Here is a 24,664-nt window from a genome sequence, read left to right on the forward strand (position 1 = left end):
TTCCATCAGCAGCAGTATCTTGAGAAAGCAGGTAAAACCACATTTCTGATCTGATGTTCCTAACTCTTGCCCATAATTCAAGAGCAGCTCCTGCAGAGATCTGTTGAGGGGGTGAGGGTCTCCTGGGAAGAAGAGGAATCCTGCCACCAGTCAAAGCCAATGCTTACCCAGTGGTTGCCTCAGGAGGGCAGCGAGGACGAGATACCCGAGGTGCATGCTGAGACCGATCCTCCTGCGTCTGTGAGAGAGACTCAGAAAACCCACACGTCCCCACCAAGAGTCCCAAGAGAGCAGAGCTGCCGGAAATGACTCTGCAGGGGGAGCAAAGAATGAAATGGGGAGGAGAAATTGCTTGTTCTTGGCACATCTCAAATGCCTGTGCTGCCATCTTCTCTCCTTATGTTGCTCCTGCAGCCAACACCTTCTGCCTTTCCAAGGTAAGTGCTTCAAGGGGGACAGGCCTGCACCTGAGGACCCACCTCTCTGACAAATGCCCCTGTGCAACACCTTGGGAGTCTCTCCTTCCCTGATGTCTGTCTTCCCTCTCTCCATCCTCAAGCCCTTGGCTGAGTTGGCCTCTCCTGGCTCCTATGCAGTGTCTAGTCCCAAGCTCCTGTCAGCACAGCCAAGGCTGCAGCTCCCACAAACACAATGGTCAACACCCCAATACCCTGCAGACACCAATTTTCCTTCTCACCACCTCAGGCACCAGGGAATGTCTTCCTCTGTTCTAAAGAAGCTATCACAGGAACCAATAAATCATGTTTACTGCCACGCTTCCCATCCCATCTCATAAATCAGCTTCTGAAAAACTCATTGGGGAAAAAACACACTCAGACCCAAACAAACACTCCTCCCACTGGGCTATAGCCCTTCCATTTTCAGTTGCCTCAGCACAGGTAGGATCTGCATTTGTCCTTTCCTTATTTTTAGCATTTAATAAACCAACCAACCCAACTATCTTTACTCTTTCCACAGCATAATTTAGGTTGGACTGGACCTGTGCAGGTCACCCATTCCAAGTCCTTGGTGGCCAACAAGAGAAGCATCTGATTTAGCCTAAGCAATGCTGCAGCTGCTTTTGGAGAAGAATTCTAACCAAGCCATCTGGCTGGCACTTTGCTTCCTGATGCTGCACCTGCAGAGCACAGCTGGGAGCTGGACTCCTTCCAAGGGAGGCAGGTCACAGCTGGGGGCACATGAGTGGGAGCCTTCTAGGCCAGGTGAGGGCCTGGTCATCTTAAAGCAGATGAGATGATCACCTCAGCAGAGCAGCTTTGTTATCTTGAATAAGCCAGGTTAACTGGCAGATGTCAGGGCTTGGCTCAGGCAGCTCAAATCTACTCCTGATGACACCTGCCAATTAATACTAGTTTGTCTTTTGAAGAGAGGGTATTTATCTGAAGGCAGCTTCATCCAACCACCTTCCTCTCCAGTGTCCCACCCCCAGCATTGGCAGGGCACAGGTCTCACCACACACACACAACCCTTTGCTGCCACATGAGCATGTCAGGACGTCACCTCTCCCTGCGTTGAAGCTGGAATTGGTCCCAGACTTCCACAACTACCCTACAGAGATCACCAGGGATGGGCTGGTTCTTGTCAGACTCCAGGATTCTTTTGACTTGTAAAGTGAGAACCCCTGGAGCCACAGCATTTGGGATGGTCTCCAGCTTTGACTTTGTCTCTCACACATGGACTTGCCTGAAGTTGCCAGGGCACAGGGGCAGAGAGCTGCCGGTGGAGTCCTGGTTCTCAGAGTGTGGGGAGAGGCTGGGCTTCCTCCTGTGCATCTGCCTCTGTCTGTGCCTGAGGGCGCATTTGTGCCTCCGTGTTTGCATTTGTGTAGGCATTTGCAAATGCACATGTGAGAGTGAGTGTCTGCCTGTTTGTGTGTGTGAAGAAGGGCACTTCTGTGTGTGTCTGTGCTCGTGTTTGCATCCACGCACATTTTTGCAGGTAAGCAAGTGAGTGTGTGTCTTGTCATTGTGTGTTAATTTATTTCCGTGGGCACATGTGTGTGCAGATAGGTACGTGTGTGTCTGTGTTTTTACAAGAGGTTGCATATATATGTACATGCACATGTGAGTGTGGAAGTGTGAATAAGTGCGTGTGAACACTTATGTGATGACAAGTATGCGGGTGAGTGTGTGTGCGTGTGGAGGGTTCCTGTGTAACTGGGTGTGCATGCACATAAGTTTTAATGTGTGCTGACATGTGAGTGAAGGCAGGATGGAGCTCCTGGCCACTCTCTGTTGCAGACATTGAGCATCTCCCATTCTCTCTGCAGAGGAAGGCTGAAAGCATGGCTCATGTCTGCCTTTCCCTCCTTCTGCTCTCTCCTTTCCCTCTCCTCTCATGTTGGCTTCTGATCTCCTTTGGTCTGCCCAGGCCAGCCTCGGGGGCACCTGCTGCACCTCTCCCTCCTCAGGGCAAGCTGAGAGACGCCCTAAAGGAGCTCTGCTACAGCCAAAGGGCACCAAAGCTCCACCATTCCTCGTGCTCTCTTCACAGTGACACTCCACTCAGAGTGACTTCACTTTTGTCCTTTGTGGTATGAAAGTTCTGCTGCATCCCAGCCTCCTTCTCTGTGTTGTCCTTCCCTGTGTGGAGAGTCACAAGCACTCAGTGAGCAAGGTGTTAGTCTCGGGTGACCAGACTGGAGCCCAAAGGGGATTCTTCACTGTCCTCAGGGGAAGCAGAGTGTGGTACACAGTGCTATGGGCTCCTCCAGAGCCAGAGGCCTGCCTGGCTTTGTCTCTCCCTCGAAAAGTCCTCTTGAGCATGTCCTGTGGCTGGGGAGCCTGATCAGTGGTGTCCTCGAGTGAGCAGCCTGGGGATTGCAGCAAGCCAGTGGGAGGCTTGAAGCCTCCTTTTGGGGATGGACATTCCTTATGGTCTGCTTGGAGTTTTGCTGGGAGCCAGAGTGGCAGAAGATGACTTTGAAGACTTGCCCAATTCCTGTGCAGAGGGGAGAGGGAAGCAGCAGAGAGAGGCGGCAAGAAGAGAGGCTGGGGCTGCTCAAATACAACTAGGAAGAGAAGAGAAGAGAAGAGAAGAGAAGAGAAGAGAAGAGAAGAGAAGAGAAGAGAAGAGAAGAGAAGAGAAGAGAAGAGAAGAGAAGAGAAAATTCACTATTGTCCCAAGTGGACTCGAGTCTCTGAGTTTTATTTTTGTCTTCTCAAGAAATTTAAAGTCAGCGCAAAGTGTCCAGAAACTTTCTAAATTCTTCTTTTTACGCACAGAGGTGTTGGAGACCATCTTTCTATTGTGGAAGGGGACCTATGGAAGTGGCGCAGGAAAATGCTGGGCCCACTGAAATCCCTGAAGGGAGACTTCTCTGGAAACAGCACCTGCTGTAAACATCCCACCCCGACTCAGACACACCATCTCTCCCTGGCTGGAGGACATCCAGCACAGGCCTCTTCATCACTGACATCTACTCCCCATCCCTGCAGGTATCCTGGTCACCCCTTTGCCTGGGGAGGACGCCTTCCAGAAGAGTGCGAAGAGAGGGTCATCTTATAAACTCAAGGGTATCTCTTTCTAAAAAGGGACCAAACCCCTTGTGGAATGAAGTATAAAATTTTTCTGGATTGTGCGAGACATGGGATGTTTAGGGGAGCGAGCAGATACGAGCAAAGAGAAGGACCACAGCAGCTAGTCCTGGAACAAGCCAGGGAAGACAGATGGACAGCGGGATGAGAGGTGCCAATCACATGTGACCATGTGTCTGATGCATGAGTTGGCCTGGCCATGCTGGTTGCTCTGCCATGTTTGTCCACCTGCCAGTACTTCCCTGGAGACACACTTATCAAGTCCAGATGGAACAGGGAGCAGGGCTGATCTTTCACTCTGTGCCTCGGAAGCCACTGCCCATGGGCTTTGACCACCTCTGTTAGCTGCTTGAACCACACATGGTTCCCCGGGGACTGGCTGCAGAACTACAGTCTCTTCTCAGAGGCCTCCTGCCAGCTCTCACTCACCTCAGTCCTCCAGCCCCTCAGGGCAACTCAGCAAATCTCTCTCTGACTCACTCATCCAGTAGGAACCTGGCATCCCTTGAGGCTGCGCTCAGTCTGTTCAGTGCAAGCGTTTCCCCTGTCTCCTGGGCATCAATTCCAAAGGTGCTGACTCCTGTCAAAAAAGATCCTGGTGTCACCACGGACCCCCCGTGGGGAGCACCTGAAGATGCCCCTGAGCTCCACATCCCTCGAGGGGCCCGGTGCCAGAGCCGGAGCCACTGGTTCGGGAGAAGTGCCCCGGGGCGCGGGGCGAGGCGGCCCCGGCGGGCGGAGCGGCAGCGCCCCCTGGCGGGCCCGCCCGGGGATGTCCCCCCGCCCCCGACACACACGCCCGGCCCCGCCCGCGGCGGTTCCTGCCCGGCCGCAGCCCCGGCTCCTCTCCCCGTGTCTCCCAGGGCGCAGTAATACACCGCCGCGTCCCCGCGCCGGGGCCGGGCGAGCCACAGGGCGCTGGACCGGCGGTCTGCCGCCACCCGCAGCCACCCCGGCGGGTCCGGTAGCTCCTTGGAGTCTTTGTGAGCGCTCACGAGGAATGCGGGGCCTCGGCCCGGGAGCTGACGGTACCAGTAGATCATGTCCCCGGTCTGTATGTTGGGGTGGGAGCAGTTGATGCTGATGGCGGTGCCCTCGGTGGTCTCTGCAAACGCCTCCTGCTGCACCTGGGCTCTGCCCACAGCCACTGGAGAGAAGGGAGAAAGAAATGCCAAAAATCAACTGAGATCACCCAGCTGTGATGGCTCTATTCCGAAGAAATCATTAGAAAGCATGACAGGGAGACAGTGCTAGACCAGAAGAAATGGGGACAAGGTGCTTATCATCAGGGAAGTAGAGTCATCCTGGTGTGGCTGTGTAGAGGAGAGGGCGCAGTCTGGGGGAGGAATTTAAAATGTTGCATGGAGAGATAGAATGAGAGCCAGGTGCATGGATTGATGGATGAATGATTAGAGGCAGAAGGGAAAGGAAAGTTGAGTGTGTTACAGGGAAGGCTGGAATGCTGAACTCAGAAGAATATTAAATGGAGAACACAGAGGGGTATGAGTGGATGTGTGGAATAATGGCACAATGCAGAAAAGCAAACTTACGCCTACAGTTAAGAGAGAGGCAGAGGGCAAGAAGAGAGAGGGTTCTCCAAGAGTAGGAAGAGAGTTGAAGGATGGTAGATGCATGGAGAGATGGGTCAGAAGATGGGTGAGTGAAGAGAGGAAGAGTAGACAGAGAGAGGAGTTGTTACAGTGAAGGACAGAGGACTGTATTCAGGACAATAAGAACTGTGGAATGCAGAGAGGAAGGAGAGGTTGCATGAAAAATCAGCTGTACATGCAAGCAGGCTCATACCGACAGAGGTGGTGAAGAAATGGGGAAAACAGCAAGAGGAGACTCGGAGGGTTTAGAAAGGGGCAAAAAAGATGGCAGAGAGGCAGGAGGGGGAAAGACCCCTTGAGGAAGGAGAGGGAAGAGTCGGCGCTGGGCTCCCCGGGGAACAGCCCGGGCACAGCCCCGGCCCCCATCCGCCGCCGCCAGCCCCACGCACCCAGGAGCAGCGCGGCCAGCCCCGCCAGCCCTGCGCCCCGGCACCGCCGCATCCCGCCGCTCCGCCGCCCGCGCCTCGCTGTCCCCCGCCAGCCCCGGCTCTCTGCTCCGGCCGCCGCGCCTCCTCTCCGCCGCCTCCTCTCCTCTCCGCCGCCGCCAGCTCCGCCCCGGGGCTCAGCCCTGCGCCGGCGCCGCCCGGGGGCTCGCCCGGGCCGTCACGGGGCACGGAGGGGAGGCGAGGGCGGCGGCAGCGGGCCTCTCCTCGGGGTAGCGACCCACTGCAGCCCACCCGTCCAGAGTGGGAGGGACGGCACAGGGATGGCACCGAGGAGAAGAGGTCTGAAACACCATGTCCTCCCTTTGCCCCCATAATCTATTTCCTCATGTCCCTCCTTCACTGGCATCTGGGGAGACCCAAAATGTCCTTTAAGTTATGTGGTCATAAGAATGGGATGGGGCACGAGAGGGAGGAGACCTCGCTGGGCTCAGCACCCTGGTGTTGCCCTCTCCTGGCCTGCCACTGAGAGCATTGCTGCTTCTGATGGCACAGCCTTCTTGTGCGATTGCCCACAGCTGGAGGTTCCCTGTGGCACCAGTAATACTGCGATATCATGCACATCAAAAGTACTTCCACAGAGAAAGCATGGACCTGGCATGACATTTTCCACCTGCTTTGAACTTACCGAGATGCACTCTACATCATGGAGCACAGGTGTAGGACAGACAGAAGGTGGAAGCTAAGAAGGCAGTGTGACAAATCAGCTCCCTGAAATAACGAGTGCCTCAGGGACCTGGGACATGGGAGGGATGGATCTGAGAAGCAACCCTGCCCTCAGGGACAGTATAAATGCCCAGAAATGCCATGAAGAGACTGTAAGAGTTCCCACAGAGCCCTAACTCATCCTGTGCTCAACCAGCGTGAAAGTTCCTGTCTGGCTGCTGGAGCCCTGCAGGGCCAGAAGGGCAGGGATAGAGGGCCAGTTCTGGGCCCCTCAGTTCAAGAACACCTCTCTTATGAGGAAAAGCTGAGAGACTTGGGTCTGTGCAGCCTGGAGAAGAGAATACTGAGAGGGGACCTTATCAATGTGTACGAATATCTATAGGGCAGGTGTCAAGAGTCAAACTCTTCTCAGTGGTGCCCAGTGACAGGACAAGGGGCAACAAACACAAGCTGAAGCACAGAAAATTCCATCTCAACATGAAGAAAAGCATTACTGTGAGGGTTCCAGAGCCCTGGAACAGGCTGCCCAGAGAGGGTGCGGAGTGTCCTTCTCTGGAGATATTCAAAACTCACCTGGATGTGTTCCTGTCCAGTCTTCTCTGGGTGACTCTGCTTTGGCGGGGGGTTGGACTAGATGATCCCCGAAGGTCTTGTCCAAGCCCTACAGTTCAGTGATTCTGTGATTTTGTGAATGGGAAGGAAGGTGCCTGGCCCAGGAGGGACATTCCTGGGTTCCTTGGCCCTGGAGTGTGGAGGTGACTGGACTCGTGTCTGTGTTTCTAACAAACAAAAGCCTGTGTGTGAACAAGATCATTTGTGTTTGTGCACGTGTTTGTGTCCGTGCACGTTTTTGCAGGTGAGAAAGTGAGTGTGTGTGTGTGTCTGGGGGCATAGGTATGTGCCGATGGGCACGTGTGTCTGTGTTTGCACAGGAGCTTGCATATATATCTATGTGCAAGTGTGTGTAAGCACGTGTGAACACTTATGTGATGACAAATCTCAGGTGAATGTGTGTGCGTGCGCGTGCAGGGTTTCCTGTGTCACCAGCTGTGCATGCACATGTGTTTTTATGTGTATTGACGTGCCACAGAATCTTAGAATATCTCAAGTTGGAAGGGACCCATTTGTTGTGTCCAACTCCCTGCTCCCTGCAGGACTACCATACAACTAAGAGCGATGTCCATACGCTCCTTCAACTCTGACAGGCTTTGTGCTGTGACCACTTCCCTGGGGAGCTTGTTCCCGTGTCTGATCTCACTCTCGGTGAAGAACCTTCTCCTAATGTTCAATCTGAACTTCTCTGACACAGCTTCCCACTATTTCTACGTGTCCTATCACCGGTCACCAGAAAGAGGAGATCAGCACCTGCTCCTCCACTGTCCCCCTGGAGGAAGTTGTAAGCTGAACAAACCAAGTGACCTCAGCCACTCCTCAGAAGTCTTGCCCTCGAGACCTTTCACCATCTTGATCACCCTTCTCTTGGACACACTCCAATAGTTCAGTGCCCTTCTTAACTTGAGGCACCCAAAACTGCACACAGTACTCGAGGTGGGGACACACCAGTGCAGTGTATCACAGAATCACAGAATCACAGAATCTTCTTGGTTGGAAGGGACCTTTGAGATCATTGAGTCCAACCACACAGGAAAAAAAAAAAAAAAAAAAAAAACCCAACCAAAAAAACCCCGAACACCAAAAAAACCAAAACGACACAAAACAAACACCCACAACCACACACCACACCCACCCACAAACAGACACAAACCAACAGTCTCGGGCACTAGAGCATGCCCTGAAGTGCCATGTCTACACGTTTCTTAAATACCTCCAGGGATGGCGACTCCACCACCTCCCTGGGCAGGCTGTTCCAGTGCTTGACCACTCTTTCAGTAAAGTAATTCTTCCTAATATCTAATCTAAACCTCCCCTGCCCCAACTTCAGACCATTTCCTCTGGTCCTGTCATTATTCCCTTGGGAGAAGAGGCCAACACCCACCTCTCTACACCCTCCTTTCAGGTAGTTGTAGAGGGCAATGAGGTCTCCCCTCAGCCTCCTCTTCTCCAAACTAAACATGCCTGGTTCCCTCAGCCTTTCCTCATATGACTTGTTCTCTAGACCCCTCACTCTCTAGACCCCTTCATTCTCTAAGCAATCCTGCTTCAGCAGGGGAGTTGGACTAGATGATCTATATGGTCCCTTCCAACTCTAAAAAAAATTCAGTGAAATTCAGTGAAAATTCACCAGCTTGGTGGCTCTCCTCTGAACATGCTCCAGCAGCTCAATGTCCTTCCTGTAGTGAGGGGCCCAGAACTGAACACAATACTCAAGGTGAGGCCTCACCAGTGCCGAGTACAGGGGGACGATCACTTCCCTACTCCTGCTGGCCACGCTATTCCTGATATAGGCCAGGATGCTGTTGGCCTTCTTGGCCACCTGGGCACACTGCTGGCTCATGTTCAGCCGCCTGTCCACCAACACCCCCAGGTCCTTTTCTGCTGGACAGCTTTCCAGCCACTCTGCCCCAAGCCTGTAGCGTTGCCTGGGGTTGTTGTGGCCGAAATGCAGGACCCGGCATTTGGCCTTATTAAACCTCATCCCATTGGCCTTCACCCATTGATCCAACCTGTCCAGGTCCCTCTGTAGAGCCTTCCGACCCTCAAGCAGATCAACACTCCCACCTAGCTTGGTGTCATCTGCAAACTTACTGAGGGTGCACTCAATCCCCTTATCCAGATCATCAATAAAGATATTAAACAAGACCGGCCCCAAAACTGAGCCCTGAGGGACACCACTGGTGACCGGCCGCCAACTGGATTTCACCCCATTAATTACAACTCTCTGGGCACAGCCATCCAGCCAGTTTTTTACTCAATGAAGAGTACACTTGTCTATGCCATGATTCGCCATCTTCTCCAGGAGAACGCTGTGGGGGACGGTGTCAAAGGCCTTACCAAAGTCCAGGCAGACAACGTCCACAGCCTTCCCCGCATCGAGAAGGCGGGTCACATGGTCATAGAAAGATCAAGTTGGTGTAGAGTGGGACAATCACGTCCCACTTCCAGCTGGCTATGCTGGGCTTGATGTACCCCACCACACTGTTGGCCCTTTGGCTGCCAGGGCACACTGTTGACTCATATTCAAGTTACCATCAACCCAAACCCCCTGATCTCTTTCTGTGGGGCTGCTCTCCAGCCTCTCATCCCCCAGTTTGTGTGAATAACCAGGATTACCCTGGCCCAGGTGGAGAATCCGGCACTTGCTCTTGTTACGTTTCACATGGCTGGTGAGTGTCCAGCTCTCTGGTCTATCCAGATCTCTCTGCAAGGCATCTTTAACCTCAAGGGAGTCCACAGCTCTTCCTGGTTAAATATTGTCAGCAAACTTAATATTTGATTCCTGCCTCCAGATCATTTATAAAACCATTAAAGAGCACTGGCCCTGAAGCTGAGCCCCAGGGAACCCTGGAACATGGACTGAACATTGCTAGAGAGCAGAGAGGAATAATTGTGGGGAATTTCTGCTGTTGTAATTATTGTGAAGGGATGAGGGGTGGATTGTGTGTAAGTTGTCCACCTTAGTGGGTGTTGTCATGGTGTTGATTTTGGTGTAAGGAATTCTTTTTGCTGATGTAAGTGAAGTTTGTGAACATTGTAGATTATGTGATGAATGCATATATTAATGAGAATTCTTAAACACGTGACTCACAGAGGTTAGGGGTGGAACATATTTGCTTTATGGGAGAAGGTTTTGGTAGCAGGGAGGTTACAGGAGTGGCTTCTGTGAGAAGATAACAAAAGTTGCCCCTCCATGTTGAACAGAGCCAGCTCTAACTGGCTCCAAGACAGATCCACCACTGGCCAAAGCTGAGCCAGTCAGCGATGGTGGTAGGACCTCCATGTTAACATATTTAAGATGTTTAAAATGGTTGCACAAGAGCATGTGGAAGAGAGGAGTGAGAATATGTGAGAGAAACAGCCTCGCAGATGCCAAGGTCAGTGAAGAAGGAGTGGGAGGAGGTGTTCCAGCACCAGAGCAGAGATTCCCCTGTAGTTCATGGTGAAGACCATGGCAATGCAAGGTGTCCCACTGCAGCCTGTGGAGGTTAATGGTGCCACCTGCAGCCCATGGAGGACCCCATGCTACATGTGCCGTAAAGGAAGCTGTGACCCCATGGAGACCCCACAGTGGAGCAGGCTCCTTGCAGGGCCTGTGGCCCCATGGACATCCCATGCTGGAGCAGGTTTTCTGGCAGAAACCTGTGGCCCTGGGAGAGACCCACACTGGAGCAGTCTGTTCCTGAAGGGCTGCAGCCTGTGGAAAGGACCCATGCTGGAGCAGTTTGGGAAGAACTGCAGTCTATGAAACTGTGTTGGAGAGGTTCATGAAGGACTGTCTCCCATGGGAAGGACCCAGTGTTGGAACAGGGGAAGAGCATGAGGAGGAAGGAGCAGCAGAGATGGTGCCTTATGAACTGAATACACCTCCCAGTTCCTCATCCCCCTGAGATGCTTGGGAGGACAAAGTAGAGAAGTCGGGAGTGAAGTTGAGCCTGGGAAGAAGGGAGGGGTGGGGGGAAAGTGGTTTCAGGTTTGTTCTTATTTCTCATTATCCTACTCTGATTTGATTGTCAATACATTAAATCAATTTCCCCAAGTTGAGCCTACATTGCCTGTGACAGTAACTGTCCTTATCTCAACCCATGAGCCTTTCATCTTGTTTTCTCTCCCCTGTCCTCTTAAGGAGGAGGAGAGATAGAGCAGCTTGGTGGGCACCTAGCAGCCAGCCAAGGTCAACCCAACCCAACATGCCATGATCATGCTTGCCCAGCATCAGAGTAGAAATGGTCAACAACCTTCTTGGTGCAGAAAGGACGTTGCAGCAGCAGAGCCATCTGGGACAAGATGACCGCAAAGCCCACTGCCCGTTCTCTCAGTGCTGGTAAGAAGTAGAATTTCTTGATCATGATAATGTTTTTTTTTCACTGAGCAGCTTGCATATGGTGACAGAATGATCAGAGGACATGGCTGAGAGGATCAGGAACTCAGTCATGCATAGGAAGAAGTGGGAAAAGGAAAGCAAAGGATGGAATGTCTCCAGCATCTAGGGGACAATGGTGGTGGCACAGCAGATCACCAAGAATGAAAGCCTGCCAAGGAAGAACTACCTCAGGATCCCCCAGGGCTGCTCACTCTCCACTGTGACAATGATGAGGCTATTCCCACTACGACTAGGAGATAGGTGGAGAAGACAAAGTCAAGCAGAACCATGTGCCACCTGGGGGAGGTTCCCCTGCTTGACTGTGTTTGTGTTTCCTTTGGGAAAACATACTGCTCTGTTTGAAAGAGCTTTGTCATGTCCAGAAGCTTCCTAGGCAAGAGGGTGTTCCTCCAAAGGTGTTCTGGGGTGAATGCTTTCTCTCCATTGGTATCAGAGGAATAAAATCAACCACTGCTGCAAGGCAAGGTCACCACTTCACCCCAGGTGAAGGTCTGGCCCTGCCAGGGCTGAGGAGCAGGTGGTAGGCCACAGTGAAGGGAACTTGGAGCAGCTCTTACAAACATTTCTGGTTTGTTGGAATGGACCTTTGCCATGTAAGAGCTGGCTCTTGCAGCTCATTCTACATCTGTGACGCACTTCTGGGACAAAGCTGGCAGACCTTTACAGACAGGCCAGAGCATGCCACGTTACCCAGAACAGTGGGAGCCCTTTGTGGGGAAGCAAGAGAGTCTTGTAGGAAACACCGTAATCCCCTCCCTGCCTTGCATGGAGTGTCTCAGTCTCCATGTGTCTGCTGTCTGACGGGTCTGTTTGCTGCCTTCAGGAGCACAGGCCCACAGCAGCCCTCTATGAGAAAAGGTGCTGAGCCCCGGCATTGACACCACGAAGGACCCAGTGATGCTGGTGCCGGGTCCACTATTGATGCTGATGCCGGTGGTTCGGGGGAAGCGCCCCGGGGCTCGGGGTCGGGCGGGGCCGGGCGGGGCGAGGTGGCCCCGGCGGGCGGAGCGGCAGCGCCCCCTGGCGGGCCCGCCCGGGGATGTCCCCCCGCCCCCGACACACACGGCCGGCCCTGCCCGCGGCAGTTACTGCCCGGCCGCAGCCCCAGCTCCTCTCGCCGTGGGAGACCCACGCCACAATAATACACCGCCGCGTCCCCGCGCCGGGGCCGGGCGAGCCACAGGGCGCTGGACCGGCGGTCTGCCGCCACCCGCAGCCACCCCGGCGGGGACCGGAGCTCTTTGGAGACTTTGAGACTGCTGACAAGGAATGTGGGTCCTCGGCCCGGGAGCCGACGGTACCAGTGGATGAAGTAGGTCACCTTTATGTTGGGGTGTGAGCAGTTGATGGTGATGGCGGTGCCCTCGGTGGTCTCTGTGAACGGCTCCTGCTGCACCTGGGCTCTGCCCACAGCTACTGCCGAGAAGAAAAGAATCACTTTGCTTCAGCAGAAAATGTCAGGAGAGGGGAGAACAAGACCGTTCATCAACGACAGGGATATGTTCTGAGAACAAAGTCTGGAGAGACAATTTCTCTGAGAGTGGATGGTTGGAGACAAGAAAGTATGAGGCAAGTTTGGAAGGAGAGAGTGAAGAAGAGGAGAAAGCAATGAGGAAAAGAGATGGGCTGAGAGAAATGGATGGATGGATGGATGGATGGATGGATGGATGGATAAAGAAATGGAGTAATAGAGACAGGTCAGCTGGGAGTAAATGACCTCACTGAGGGCAGAAGGGATGTCTGGAGAAAGGAGAACAGAAGGGGAATAAGGTTCGACAAGGAGCAGGAAGGCCAGAGTCGAGTCCCGGGGCCAGCGCTGATCCCACAGAGCCCTCGGTCCGGCGCCCAGCAGCATCCCGCCGCCAGCCCCACGCACCCAGGAGCAGCGCGGCCAGCCCAGCCAGCTCTGTGCCCCGGCACCGCCGCATCCCGCCGCTCCGCCGCCCGTGCCTCGCTGCCCCCCGCCAGCCCCGGCTCTCTGCTCCGGCTGCCGCGCCTCCTCTCCGCCCCCTCCTCTCCTCTCCGCCGCCGCCAGCTCCGCCCCGGGGCTCAGCCCTGCGCCGACGGCGGGGCCGGCCTTGCTGTCGCTGCTGCCCGCGGACAAGACACCCCGAAAGCACCCCGACCCCGCCCCGGGGCCCCTCGGGCCGGTGCTGCCCTTGCAGCCGGTGTCGCCGGCCCAGTGGCCCGTGAAAGGCCGGCGGCGGCCCCGGGAAGAGCGGCGGGGAGCGCGGAGCGAGCGGGAAGGCGGCGCCGCGGCAGAGACCGGCCGGAGCGGAGCTGCCCGCAGCGACACTGGGGGTGCGGGAGGGCGGGCACAGGCTGGCCCCGGCACGGGCACCTCGGCCACGGCGACGCCGCTGCCCTGGAAGGAGCCAAGGGGAGGGGGAACGGCACAGCAACAGGGCACGGCAGGAAGGTGCGGAAGTTAAGCGCTTGCTCTTTTTCCGGTTCTCTTATTTTCTCGAAATATCTCACTGGAAAATTGAACTCTTAAAACTAGATGTGGAAGGGAAGGGCACGGGGTTCTGCGGGATGCTCTCAGTTATTAATAAAAAAGGAAAAGTAGTCAATCAATCAGGTGAAGTCTGCAGGGGATGCTGTGCAGGTGTCGACTGTCAGGCAAAAATGCAGGAAGCACCAAGTGCTGCAGGGCAGTTCTCAGGGCAAGGAGGACGAGCAGGGGAGGAGGTTGTGGGAGCAGGGGAGGTGGAACAAGTAAAGGGGGAAATGTTGGTTGTATGACTGCTGCTGGGAGAGATGTGGTCTGGGAGAGAAAAACAGCACCTTTCTGGAGCCAGATGGATCCTTCCTCCCTCTCAAACACAGCTGCAAACTCAGCCGTCCTTTCCAGCACTTTCTCAGGCAGCTTCTCTCCCCAGCTGGCACCATGACTCACAAGTCCATGATCCTCCCTCCTCTTCCTCAGTCCTCACGTGTCTCATATAGAGGGTTGTAGGTCCTCTGAACAGGAGCTGTGTCCGACAGTTACTTCCCATTCCCCTTTCTGGGTGTTCTCTACAGACATGCTGGGAGTTCCCAATTTCCCACTGTTCATGGCATTCATGAAAACACTAGCCAGTCCTGGTCCTACTACTGATCCCTACTCCTAGACCCTACTAAGAAGTGTCAGTCAGCTGGGCTTTGCACCAAGATCACAGCTCTCTGAGCCTGGCGCTCCAGCCCATTTTCCACCCACCTTATCACTGAACCCAGACACCACCAGTACTGCATTGGAAACAAGCACTCAGGGATGGGCAGCACGAGGTGGGCAGGACTCCTCAGACTTTCTCCTTGCCCAGAAAGCAATCCCCATGCTTTGAACTCCCCAGTGCTGGGGAGAGCAGCTGCGTCCTGGCCTGGAGAGGCAGGGAGTGGGGACTGCTGGCCATACTGAGGAGCTCCCAATATTGTGATGCTGAATTCAAAATAAGCATCCAAGTTGGAATAAATCCATCCTTGTTGGGGCCTCAAATGGGCAGCAGCAGAGTGTGAGCTCTGCAGGGGCAGAAGAAGGAGGTCTCAGGAGGCAGGGACTGCAATTCAGTGCCTCTTCCCTGGACAGATCTCCTGGGGGCTGGTGCCATCACCACTTAGCTGCACTTGGGCTCCTGCTGACCCTGGGAACTTGGTGCTCTGTGGTGCCCATGGAGAGAGAGGTGGACAGTATCCCTGCCATAACCAGCACATTTCCTCCTGATGAGGCACACACAAGGACATACACACACAGGCTCAGGCACACCAGCATGGAATCATGCACAAATCTGTGGTCCCATGTACATTCACAAAAACTTTGCTGCTTACAGTGCACACAAGACAAGAAGACACATAAGAACACCACAAACCACGGACTCTCTGACCCTCCCACTGCCCTGGGAACTGGGCATTGTTAGGCAGGATGGGGTCAAAACCTGGCAGGACAACACATACATGAGGGGAAGCAACAACATATGACCATTGGGGTCAGCTGAGGAGGGAAGGAAAGATAAAGACACAGCTGGAGTGTCTTTCTGAGAATGACGCTTCAAACAAGCTCAACAGAGTGACCCAGGCTATTGTCATCTGAACCAACCCAGTATTTGACCTGACTCTGCTGCCTGCACTGCTGCATTCCTGCCCTAGAAATCTTGGGGTCTTTCATCCCCGTGCTCAGAAGAAGCTTTGATCGTGGAATGGGCATGGCACAACCTGGAAATGAAAAGGCAGCAGTGTTGGAAACCAAAGCACAGCCCATATCATTAGCTGTGATGGTTTGCATTCAAGATGAGCTTGTCAGAAAATTGTTACCTCTGCAAAGGGCTCCTCTGCTCCTGCGGCAATGAAGGGCAGGTATAAAAACCAGTGCAGGTCCCTGCTCTCTCATCCACTTCTCTGGCCTCCTTCTCCTTGGGAACCAGGTGAGTCTGAAGCTCCTCTTCCTCTCTTCCAAAGTGAGATCTCTCCTTGATGGACCTCTCAGCTGAGTTTGGCTCTCTCCTGTCCTTTGGTTTGCATCTTCTTGTCACGATAGAGGGAAGCAGGGAGAAGGTCTGCTTAGAGAGAATCTGAGATTTGGCTGATGGGGCTTTTGGTTTATGCTGTAGGAGAAACCCTCAGTGGGCCAGGCTGCTCTTTGTAGGGTGATGAAGACTGTGTGTCTCCTGGCTGAGCTTCTAGCTCCCCACTCAGTGGTGGCTTTGGCTCCTTTGTGACAGGGTAACCAGGCTGCTCCTCACCTACCCTTGTGTTCTGCTTCCTCCCTGCTCCTCTCCCAGGTGCACCTCCAGCCCCAAGACATGTCCTGCTACAACCAGTGCCTGCCCTGCCGGCCCTGTGGCCCGACCCCACTGGCCAACAGCTGCAACGAGCCCTGTGTCAGGCAGTGCCAGAACTCCACCGTCGTCATTGAGCCTCCTGCTGTGGTGGTGACCCTGCCCGGACCCATCCTCAGCTCCTTCCCTCAGAACACCGTGGTGGGATCCTCCACCTCTGCTGCTGTTGGCAGCATCCTCAGCTGTGATGGAGTACCCATCACATCTGGGTGCTGTGACCTCTCTGGCATTTCCAGCCGCTACTATGGCAGAAGGTCCCTCCTCTGATAAAGATGCTGGGAAAGCCCCAGGGAGACACCTCGAGGAACTCAGAACATGGTGCTGGCAAAGGATCGAGATTTGGGATGTGTTTGCAGTACAGCTGAATGCTTTGCTTTTCTCTCCTTTTGTTTGCTTTGGTTCCCCTTGGCAGAAAGGTCCCACCAAGGCACACCTGGTTTCCATCCGTTTCCTCTCCCTCTATGGGGCAGGCAGACAGACATCATGCAAGAAATTCTCCACTTCTCCACAGGCAAGGACCACAGAGTCTCTGTGGTCACCAGGGCTCCATGGACTTGCAGCCCTTACCTGGAGTGACTTTGTTTCCCTCTTTTGACTCAATAAAGTTCTGCTGCATTCAAGCCTGGCCTCTATGTGGTCCTTCCCTCTGTAGACAATCTCCAAGTTGCCAAAGGAGAGGGGTGTTGCTCTGGGGTGGAAGGGGCTGAAGGCAAATGGAGACCCTTCTCCATTCACAGAGGAGTGGGAGGTTGGGGCACACTGCAGCAGTTCCTCTTTTGAGCACCATTCCTTGGAGCTGAGGGAGACATCCCGGGCTGCTCTGCTGCCAGTTACCATCAAACCTTGCCCTGCTGTGCCTGTGCCCACAAATGCCCAGAAAGGGAGGAGGCTCTTCGGGGGCAGGAGCTCCATGAGCTCTTGAGGAAAGGTGTTCCTCTTCTTTCGCTGGAGCTCCTCTGGGGTGACAGGGGGTGAGTATGCGGCTCCAGAAGATAATTTGCTTTGCAGAATGGCAGGAGTGGTAAAGCAGGGAACAGCCCTTGGGGTGGCCCAGACCTGTTACTCCACCTTCTCTCCTCCACCACCCAGTCCAGGGGCCATGGCCAGCACGTGTGGGCAGGAGTAGCCAGGAGAAGTCACCCATGTTGCTGCATGTGCCAAGGGTGGAAATAGGAGCTGAGGATGTGGGAGCTGAGGGCAGTCAGCACAGAAATGGGGACAGCGAAATGGTGTATTTTTGAGGAAGATCATATTGCTCTGATATAGAGCATGAAGGAGAAAGTGAAGATCATCAAGCACGGGGGTACTCTTCCCAACAGAGCTGCATATGGTCTCAGTGGTCTTGACTGTTTCATTGTTCCCTCCATCAGGAACTGGTTGTCATTCTTGGGGAGAGAGGATTATGTTGCACTGAACCTTGTAATAAGCAGAAGGTGCCTCAGGTCCTTGCAATGATGACAACATCTGCAATTGGCCTTGTAGAAGAGGGAGGGATGGTGTTTCTTCTGATGATGAGTAAGCCCTTTGGCCAAAGCACTGCCAGAGCCCTGCTACTGGCTCTTGACATGACGTCTAGTTTGGCTGCGCAAGTGAGGAGATCTTGGAAAGGCAGGAAAAGGGCACAGGATCCAGGCAAGTTTTATGCTTCAAACTAAGTGCACTGTTGCCAGAAGAGGTTCTCTTTTTGTGGTGATTTAAATCACGCTGGGGCTCTGCTGTGCAGAAGGCAGGCACTGAGCTGTCTCAGCCGTGCATCCCATTTCACTGCTGCGGCCTCTTTCTATGGCCCGTGTGTCTTCCCCTACATGGGAGACCCCTCCCAAGGGTCACTGGGCAGAGCAGTGGCTCTTTTTCACACTGTTCTTATGCCCCTGCTCAACCCCTTGATTTACACCCCAAGGAAGAAGGATGGGAAATCTGCTCTGAGCAGGTTCAAGAGCTGGTATATCTTCAGATGAAGTAAACTACTGGCAGGGTACTGTCACCCTAACCCAAAGATCACTGTACATCAAGGAGTCAGTGATCGATGTAACCTGAAGAGGCCCTGGCCTCTGCTCTGCTGTGCTCCATGCAGAGCTTGGCCTTCAGAGCCGTGTGGTGCTGCCCAAATCCCTTGGCCAGAGGACAAACTCGGCCACTTGGTTGTAACTGATGAGCTTTAGGTGGCTCCTGCTCGGTGACATGAGCATGAGCATTCCCAGGGCAGCCAAACCATGTGTTCAGCTGCTCCGTAAATTAACGTTGCTCCTACATTTCTCTGCCTTTTGAAGAGAGAGTGAGCCTAGAGACACAGAGAGTGACTGTAGACATCAAGTGAGTTTAGAGACAGGTTCACTCCTCCATCCCTTCTGATGTCCCAGCCTCAGTGTCTGTAGCCTGAGGGGAGGCTGGCTTGTCCCAGACACACACCCTTCTGCTGCCACATGAGTGTGTCGCTGTGGCACTGCTCCCTTTGCAAGGGCAGGGGCTGGTTCTAGACCCTTGAGGACATCAACAAGGTCAGGTGGGAGTTTCCAATGCTGCAGGATTTTCTTTTCCTTCTAATATGGGAATTCTTTGGGGGGTTGCAGCAATGGGGATGTTCTTTAGTTTTTATATTATCCTTCACACACAGACCTGAGACGCCTGAGGCTCTGTGTCTGGGAAGGCCATGACAGCTTCAGCTCCACTGTGGTTTCTCTCTGTCTTACAGTGAGACAGCAGCTGACTGAACCACTGCCAAACCCTTGAGCTCACTAAAGCTGATGGTGCTGGTCAGTGACTGATTCCTTCCTTACCTGTAGGGTCTGAAGGACTTGCCAAGAGCTCTCTCGAGGGGCTGAGAGCTGGTGTCAAGAGTCCGTGTTCTCAGTGGGGTGCCTGCATGATCATGCTCCTGTACATTTTCCTCTGGCTGTGCTCATGACTGTGGGGAGGCTCAGGGATGTGGTAGGCTGAGGAGAAGCCGTACCAGCAAAATCTGAGGATAAACAGGCTTTGAGTACTTCAGCCTTTTCCATGTCATTTGTCATCAGGTCCCCATCCTCACCAAGCAATAAGTCCACCTATACTTAGCCTTTCAAGCACCTCCATTCCATGGTTAAACACCATCTCCATGTCCGAGGAACTTGAGGACAGATGGATGTCAGGGAGAAAGCTTTTGTGTGGGTGAAGGGGCTGAAGCTGGGCACATTACTCTCCTCAGCTGCATCTCCCCCTCACACCAAGCACAGATCAGTCTCCCCTCAACCACATTGTAGCCTTGGACACAGGACTGGCAGATCTTCTGCATCTTGCCTCTGTCAAGTCCAAAACTGTTTTGTGATCCTGGACAGTGTAGACAGCTGTGGTCATCAGTGGAGACAAAAGTCAAAGGGAAGAAGACGACAAGCTGATGAGTTTCTTGCCCTGAGTTGTCACTCTGGGGTACCTGCTATTTTAAGCAGAGGCCATTTACAAGCCTGGTTTGGCGTCTTTATGGTGTAGCCTCCAATGGAATTGCCCCAAGTCAGGCTTCTTGGACTCTTTTCATCACCAAAGACCCTGGGTCTAGACACAGCTGTAAAAGTCAGGCTGGCATGTGCTTCACAGCAGCGCAGGCTGGAGAGGCAGAGGCCCAGCCTCACCACAGCCCCAGGTGCCCCTGTTGGGCAGGCTGAGCTCAGAGCTCCATGCAAGCAGTGGCAGGGAGGGAACCGCTTCTCAGAACACTGCCACCTTTCTGTGCACTGTGGGGACCAGTCTGAGCTCAGTGCACAGAAATAGCCAGTGTCCTGGAGCTTGGTGTCCCGCACATGTAGAGGCACCTGGGAAGTTTCCACAAACATTGTAGAGAAAAACCTCCCTGAATCCACCTGAGGTTTCCATTTGTCCATCCGTAGCAGCATCTGAGGGGACTGGTCTGGTGCTGCTGGTACGAAAAGATGGAAGGAAGAGAGCTGATGGTGGAGAAATTGCAGAGCAGAGTCACATTGTGTCCTGCCTGGATGGTCATTTCTGGTGGGAACTGGAGCACAGAGTCTTTTGGGCATGACCTGTAAAGCCAGAAAGAGCTCTCAGCTTTGCTTGGCTCTGGACCTGTCTGTCTGTCAATTCATCAGCTTGCTCACTGTCCCCACTTTCCATCTCACTTTTCCCTGCATCAGAAATACTGAGCTGTCTGTCCCTGCACACTTCTTTCTGCAGACTCTTCTTTATGACCATCCCTACAGAGACTGGTAGCATTGTATCCAATACATCTAGCAGAGAAGTTGCTGTGTGTGAATCGTTCCGCTCCCTGACATCTTTCCCTCTTTTCAGGCTTAATGTGTATTAGCAGCACCCTCAAGAATTCTCAATACCTGCAAATTTAGGGCAGTGCTTATTCCTCCTTTGATGCCATTACTCCTGACATCTCCCACATTATTTGCCGTACCCATCTGCAGCACCTGATCTCTCTGCAGAAACACTCCCTTATTCCCCAGGGAGTCAGGACTCACATCTTCCCACTTCCACCAGCAGCTATGCAAACTCTTGCCTCGTTCTCCCAAGCCTGAAAGTCACATCGCACCAAAGTCTGCCAGTTCCACCAGCACTGCCAGGAAAATCAGGACCATGTCACGCTCTCCCTCCATGCGGTGCCCAGGAACCTGTCAGCATGAAGGACCAGATGCTTGCACCTTCACCTCTTCTTCAGCCTCTGCCAGATCAAAGAGGTCTCCAAACTGCAGCCCAGGGGGAGGAGCAAAACTCCCTTTCTGTTGCTGCAGGCAGGCCTCTTTGGGTCTGTCCCCCAACCTCTACCACAGGAAGACCCTTGAGAGAGAGAACAGACTCATGGTTTAAGTACTGTCCATCAAAGAGACAGGCATGCCTTGAGAACTCCTCCCGACACCCAACACCTAGCCAGCTTCAGGCCTGCCCCCAGCTCTGCAGGAGATGGAGATGGCACCCCTGCACACACCCATGCCCACCCTGTCCCTGGAACTGTCTGGATGGAGAGAGGACCAGGCACACACTAAAGTGACTCAGGTGCTGCACACTCTCTCCCTTTCTCTCCCTGCCATCTCTACAGGATGACTTTGCAACTCCAGGAGAAGCACCCCAGAAGCAGAGAGTGGAGCTGGAGGATTCTGTTTGTAATTGTCTATCTGAGCCAATTAACAAAGTTACCAGCAAGAAACCATTGTGGTTGTGGTTTCATACCAATGACTTGTATTGGCGCTGTATCAGCTGGGTCTTTGTGTTCTAAGAGTGGCTGGCAAAGTCAGTGGGGTGGAAGAGATCCCCAGCCCCAGCCCGGGAACAGCAGCGGCCGGTCCATGAGGCAGGAGTGAGGCTGCCCGCCGCCCTGTGCAGGGCAGAAAGGCGCTGCTCCTGGCCGGGAGCCAGCGGGGTCGGCGGCTGCAATCGCTCCTTGCCGGGCCCCGCCGGACACCCCCACCGCTCCGGGCGCGCTTCCTGCCCCGCCGCCGCCGGCAGTGTGGCGGGGGGGTTCTGTGTGCGTCCCGGTGGGAGTGCGAGGGGGTGAAGGGGGGCTGAGGGGCAGGAGGAGGCTTCTGCCCGGTCGGCAGCTCCGGAGCCGCGTCGAGGGAACCTACCGGGGCTGCGGGAGCTGTGGGGCCTGGAGGGTCCCGGTGCCGGTGGGTCGGGGGAAGTGCCCCGGGGCGCGGGGTCGGGCGGGGCCGGGCGGGGCGAGGCGGCCCCGGCGGGCGGAGCGGCAGCGCCCCCTGGCGGGCCCGCCCGGGGATGTCCCCCCGCCCCCGACACACACGCCCGGCCCCGCCCGCGGCGGTTCCTGCCCGGCCGCAGCCCCGGCTCCTCTCCCCGTGTCTCTCAGGGCGCAGTAATACACCGCCGCGTCCCCGCGCCGGGGCCGGGCGAGCCACAGGGCGCTGGACCGGCGGTCTGCCGCCACCCGCAGCCACCCCGGCGGGGCCCGCACTGCTTTATCTCCAGTGAAACCGGTGACAATGTGATGCGGTGCCCGGTCTGGAAGCTGAAGGTACCACTGAACACTCGTGGTCCCCTGAACGCTGGGGTGGGAGCAGTTGATGCTGATGGCAGTGCCCTCGGTGGTCTCTGCGAACGGCTCCTGCTGCACCTGGGCTCTGCCCGCAGCCACTGCCGAGGAAGGAGAAAGAAAAGGCCAAAGATCACCAAAGATCACGCAGCTCTTTTCCCCAAGAAATTGTTAGAAAGAGTGTCAATGAGATAGACGTGAAGACTAGGCTACACCTGAAGAAACGGGAACAGGGTTCTCCTGAACAGGGATGGAGAGTGGTTGTGCTGTGGGTGTATGCAGTGAAGGGAGACATCTGGGAGGGAATTCGAATATGATGCATGGAGAGACAGAATGAGAGTCAGGTGCATGAATGGATGGATGAATGATGAGAGACAGAAGGGACAGGAGAGTTGAGTGTGTTGCAGGGAAGTACAGAGGACTGAATTCAGAAGAAGAATAAATGGTGAATGCACAGGGGGATGAGGGGATGTATGGAATATCGGCACACGGCAGGAAAGCAAACTTGTGCCTACAGATATGAAAGAAGCAGGAGGAGAGAAGAGAGAAGCGTCCCACGGTGGGAAGAGAAGTTAGAAGTGGTAGGTGCATAGAAAGATAGGTCAGAAGATAGATGGGTGGGTGTTTGGGTAGGTGGATGAAGACAGAAAGAATAGACAAGGAGAGGGATAGTTACAGTGCAGGAGAGAGGGTTATATTCAGGGCAATAAGAACTGTGGAATGCACACGGGAGGGGAAGGAGAGGGTGCATGAAAAATCAGCTTTACATGAAAGCAGGCTCACACCGACAGAGGTGGTGAAGAAATAGGAAGAACAGGAACAGGGTTTGGGAAGAGGGACGAGAAATGGCAGAGAGGCAGGAGGGGGAAAGACCCCTTGAGGAAGGAGAGGGAAGAGTCGGCGCTGGGCTCCCCGGGGAACAGCCCGGGCACAGCCCCGGCCCCCATCCGCCGCCGCCAGCCCCACGCACCCAGGAGCAGCGCGGCCAGCCCCGCCAGCCCCGCGCCCCGGCACCGCCGCATCCCGCCGCTCCGCCGCCCGCGCCTCGCTGCCCCCCGCCAGCCCCGGCTCTCTGCTCCGGCCGCCGCGCCTCCTCTCCGCCGCCGCCAGCTCCGCCCCGGGGCTCAGCCCTGCGCCGGCGCCGCTCGGGGGCTCCCCCGGCCTGAGAGGGCTCAGGGGCTCCGCACGGGCACCACTTGCGGCAACTGCCAAAGGGACTCTCCCCGTCCTCCTCCAGCAAGGAGAAGCCGGCACAGCGCCAGCTGCAGCCTGGCACAGCAGCAGGGCCTTGGCCCCGGCCATGCACCAGCTTCCCCGAGCTGTCTCCCAGCTCCGGGGCTGGAACCAGCAGCCACGGATTTCCTCTGGGTGGGAGTGAGGAGGCTGAGAACCTCCCTTCGGCTGCTACTCTGCAGTCCCAGCACAATGCCCAAAAGTTGTGTTGTGGCAGAGGGAATGTGAGGACAAATGTGCCCATGGGCGGGAAAGGGTCAGAGAGAGTAGGAGTAGTGGGGAAGCAGAGTGTCAGCATGTAGGTGAGAAAGGACCTCCAGAGATGATCTAGACCCACCCCTGCTTGGAGCAGTTCCCATTATATCAGGCTGCACCAGGATAGAGATTGCACAACCCCCCAGGGAAATCCATTCCAGTTCTCAGATCTTTTTGCCTGTTGCTGAACTAGAACTCCCCATGTTCCAGCAGCTCTTCCTTGCCTCTACTCCTCGTACAGAGCACTTCCAGAATCTAGGCCACCTTCTCTGTTTCTTTTCAACAAGTAGTTCCTAGACCTGCTGGGAACAATTTGGCTAACAGAGATCAGTGTCCCACCTGTTCCCTGAGCTTCATTGCCATCCCCAAACTTGCAGGAAGTGCCCAACTTCCCACTCCTCACGGCGTGCATTTGCTCTCATAAAGAACATGCAGGGGAACGAGAACATCAACCAGGGCGAGGGAACTGGGTGCACTTTCCAAGAGAGGTGCAGGTAAGTGCAGAGCCCTTGACTGCTTCATTTGTCCCCCCAGAGAATCTGTACTCAGCGATGGACTGCCATTCTTTGGGGGAGAGGACTTTTTTACATGTAAATCTCATCCCTTCTGATCAGTGGAAATGTCTCTTGGCAGCCACTGCAGTCCCATATCCTATTTCCTGCATGAAAATCCATATGTCTCGACAAAAGTGTTCAGGTGCAAGGATGGAAATCCCCCAGCTCATGTCCTCCACTGAGAATGGAATTATGGCTTGTCAAGTCCAGCTCAGATTGACTGAAAACCAAAAGTTTCAGTCTCTCTTCCCTGGTGTCTTCCGTCCAAAGGTGCTGGAGGGCTTCCTCAGGCCAGGGGTCATATCCATCTCCTTCCCTAGCTCCATGGCCCAGCTGTACTTCTTTCAGCTCCTAGGAAGTGACACTCCCATTACCTATGGCCACTGCTTGACTATGTCCAACCCACTGCACTCTGAGGCCATCATGCACGAGGCTGTGTGTGTCTGGCTGGTGGCAGGGACATGACTGGCCGGTTACCTGTCTCCTTCTCTACACGCAATACTCACCTCCCATAGCACTTCATGCAGGCCCAAGCACATCTTCCACTTCTTAGAGG

General features: G+C 54.6%; 1 gene segment (V, D, J or C); it reads right to left on the reverse strand.

Moving 5' to 3' along the window:
- Positions 1 to 2,508: 2,508 nt before the first annotated feature.
- On the reverse strand, positions 2,509 to 5,608 carry LOC141474951 (T cell receptor alpha variable 4-like). The segment is given in 3 exon segments: positions 2,509 to 2,603; positions 4,357 to 4,704; positions 5,557 to 5,608. Coding segments are annotated over 3 exon segments (495 nt in total).
- Between the last annotated feature and the right edge of the window lie 19,056 nt (positions 5,609 to 24,664).

The sequence above is a fragment of the Numenius arquata genome, chromosome 23, assembly GCF_964106895.1.
Source record: "Numenius arquata chromosome 23, bNumArq3.hap1.1, whole genome shotgun sequence".
Taxonomy (NCBI): Eukaryota; Metazoa; Chordata; class Aves; order Charadriiformes; family Scolopacidae; genus Numenius; species Numenius arquata.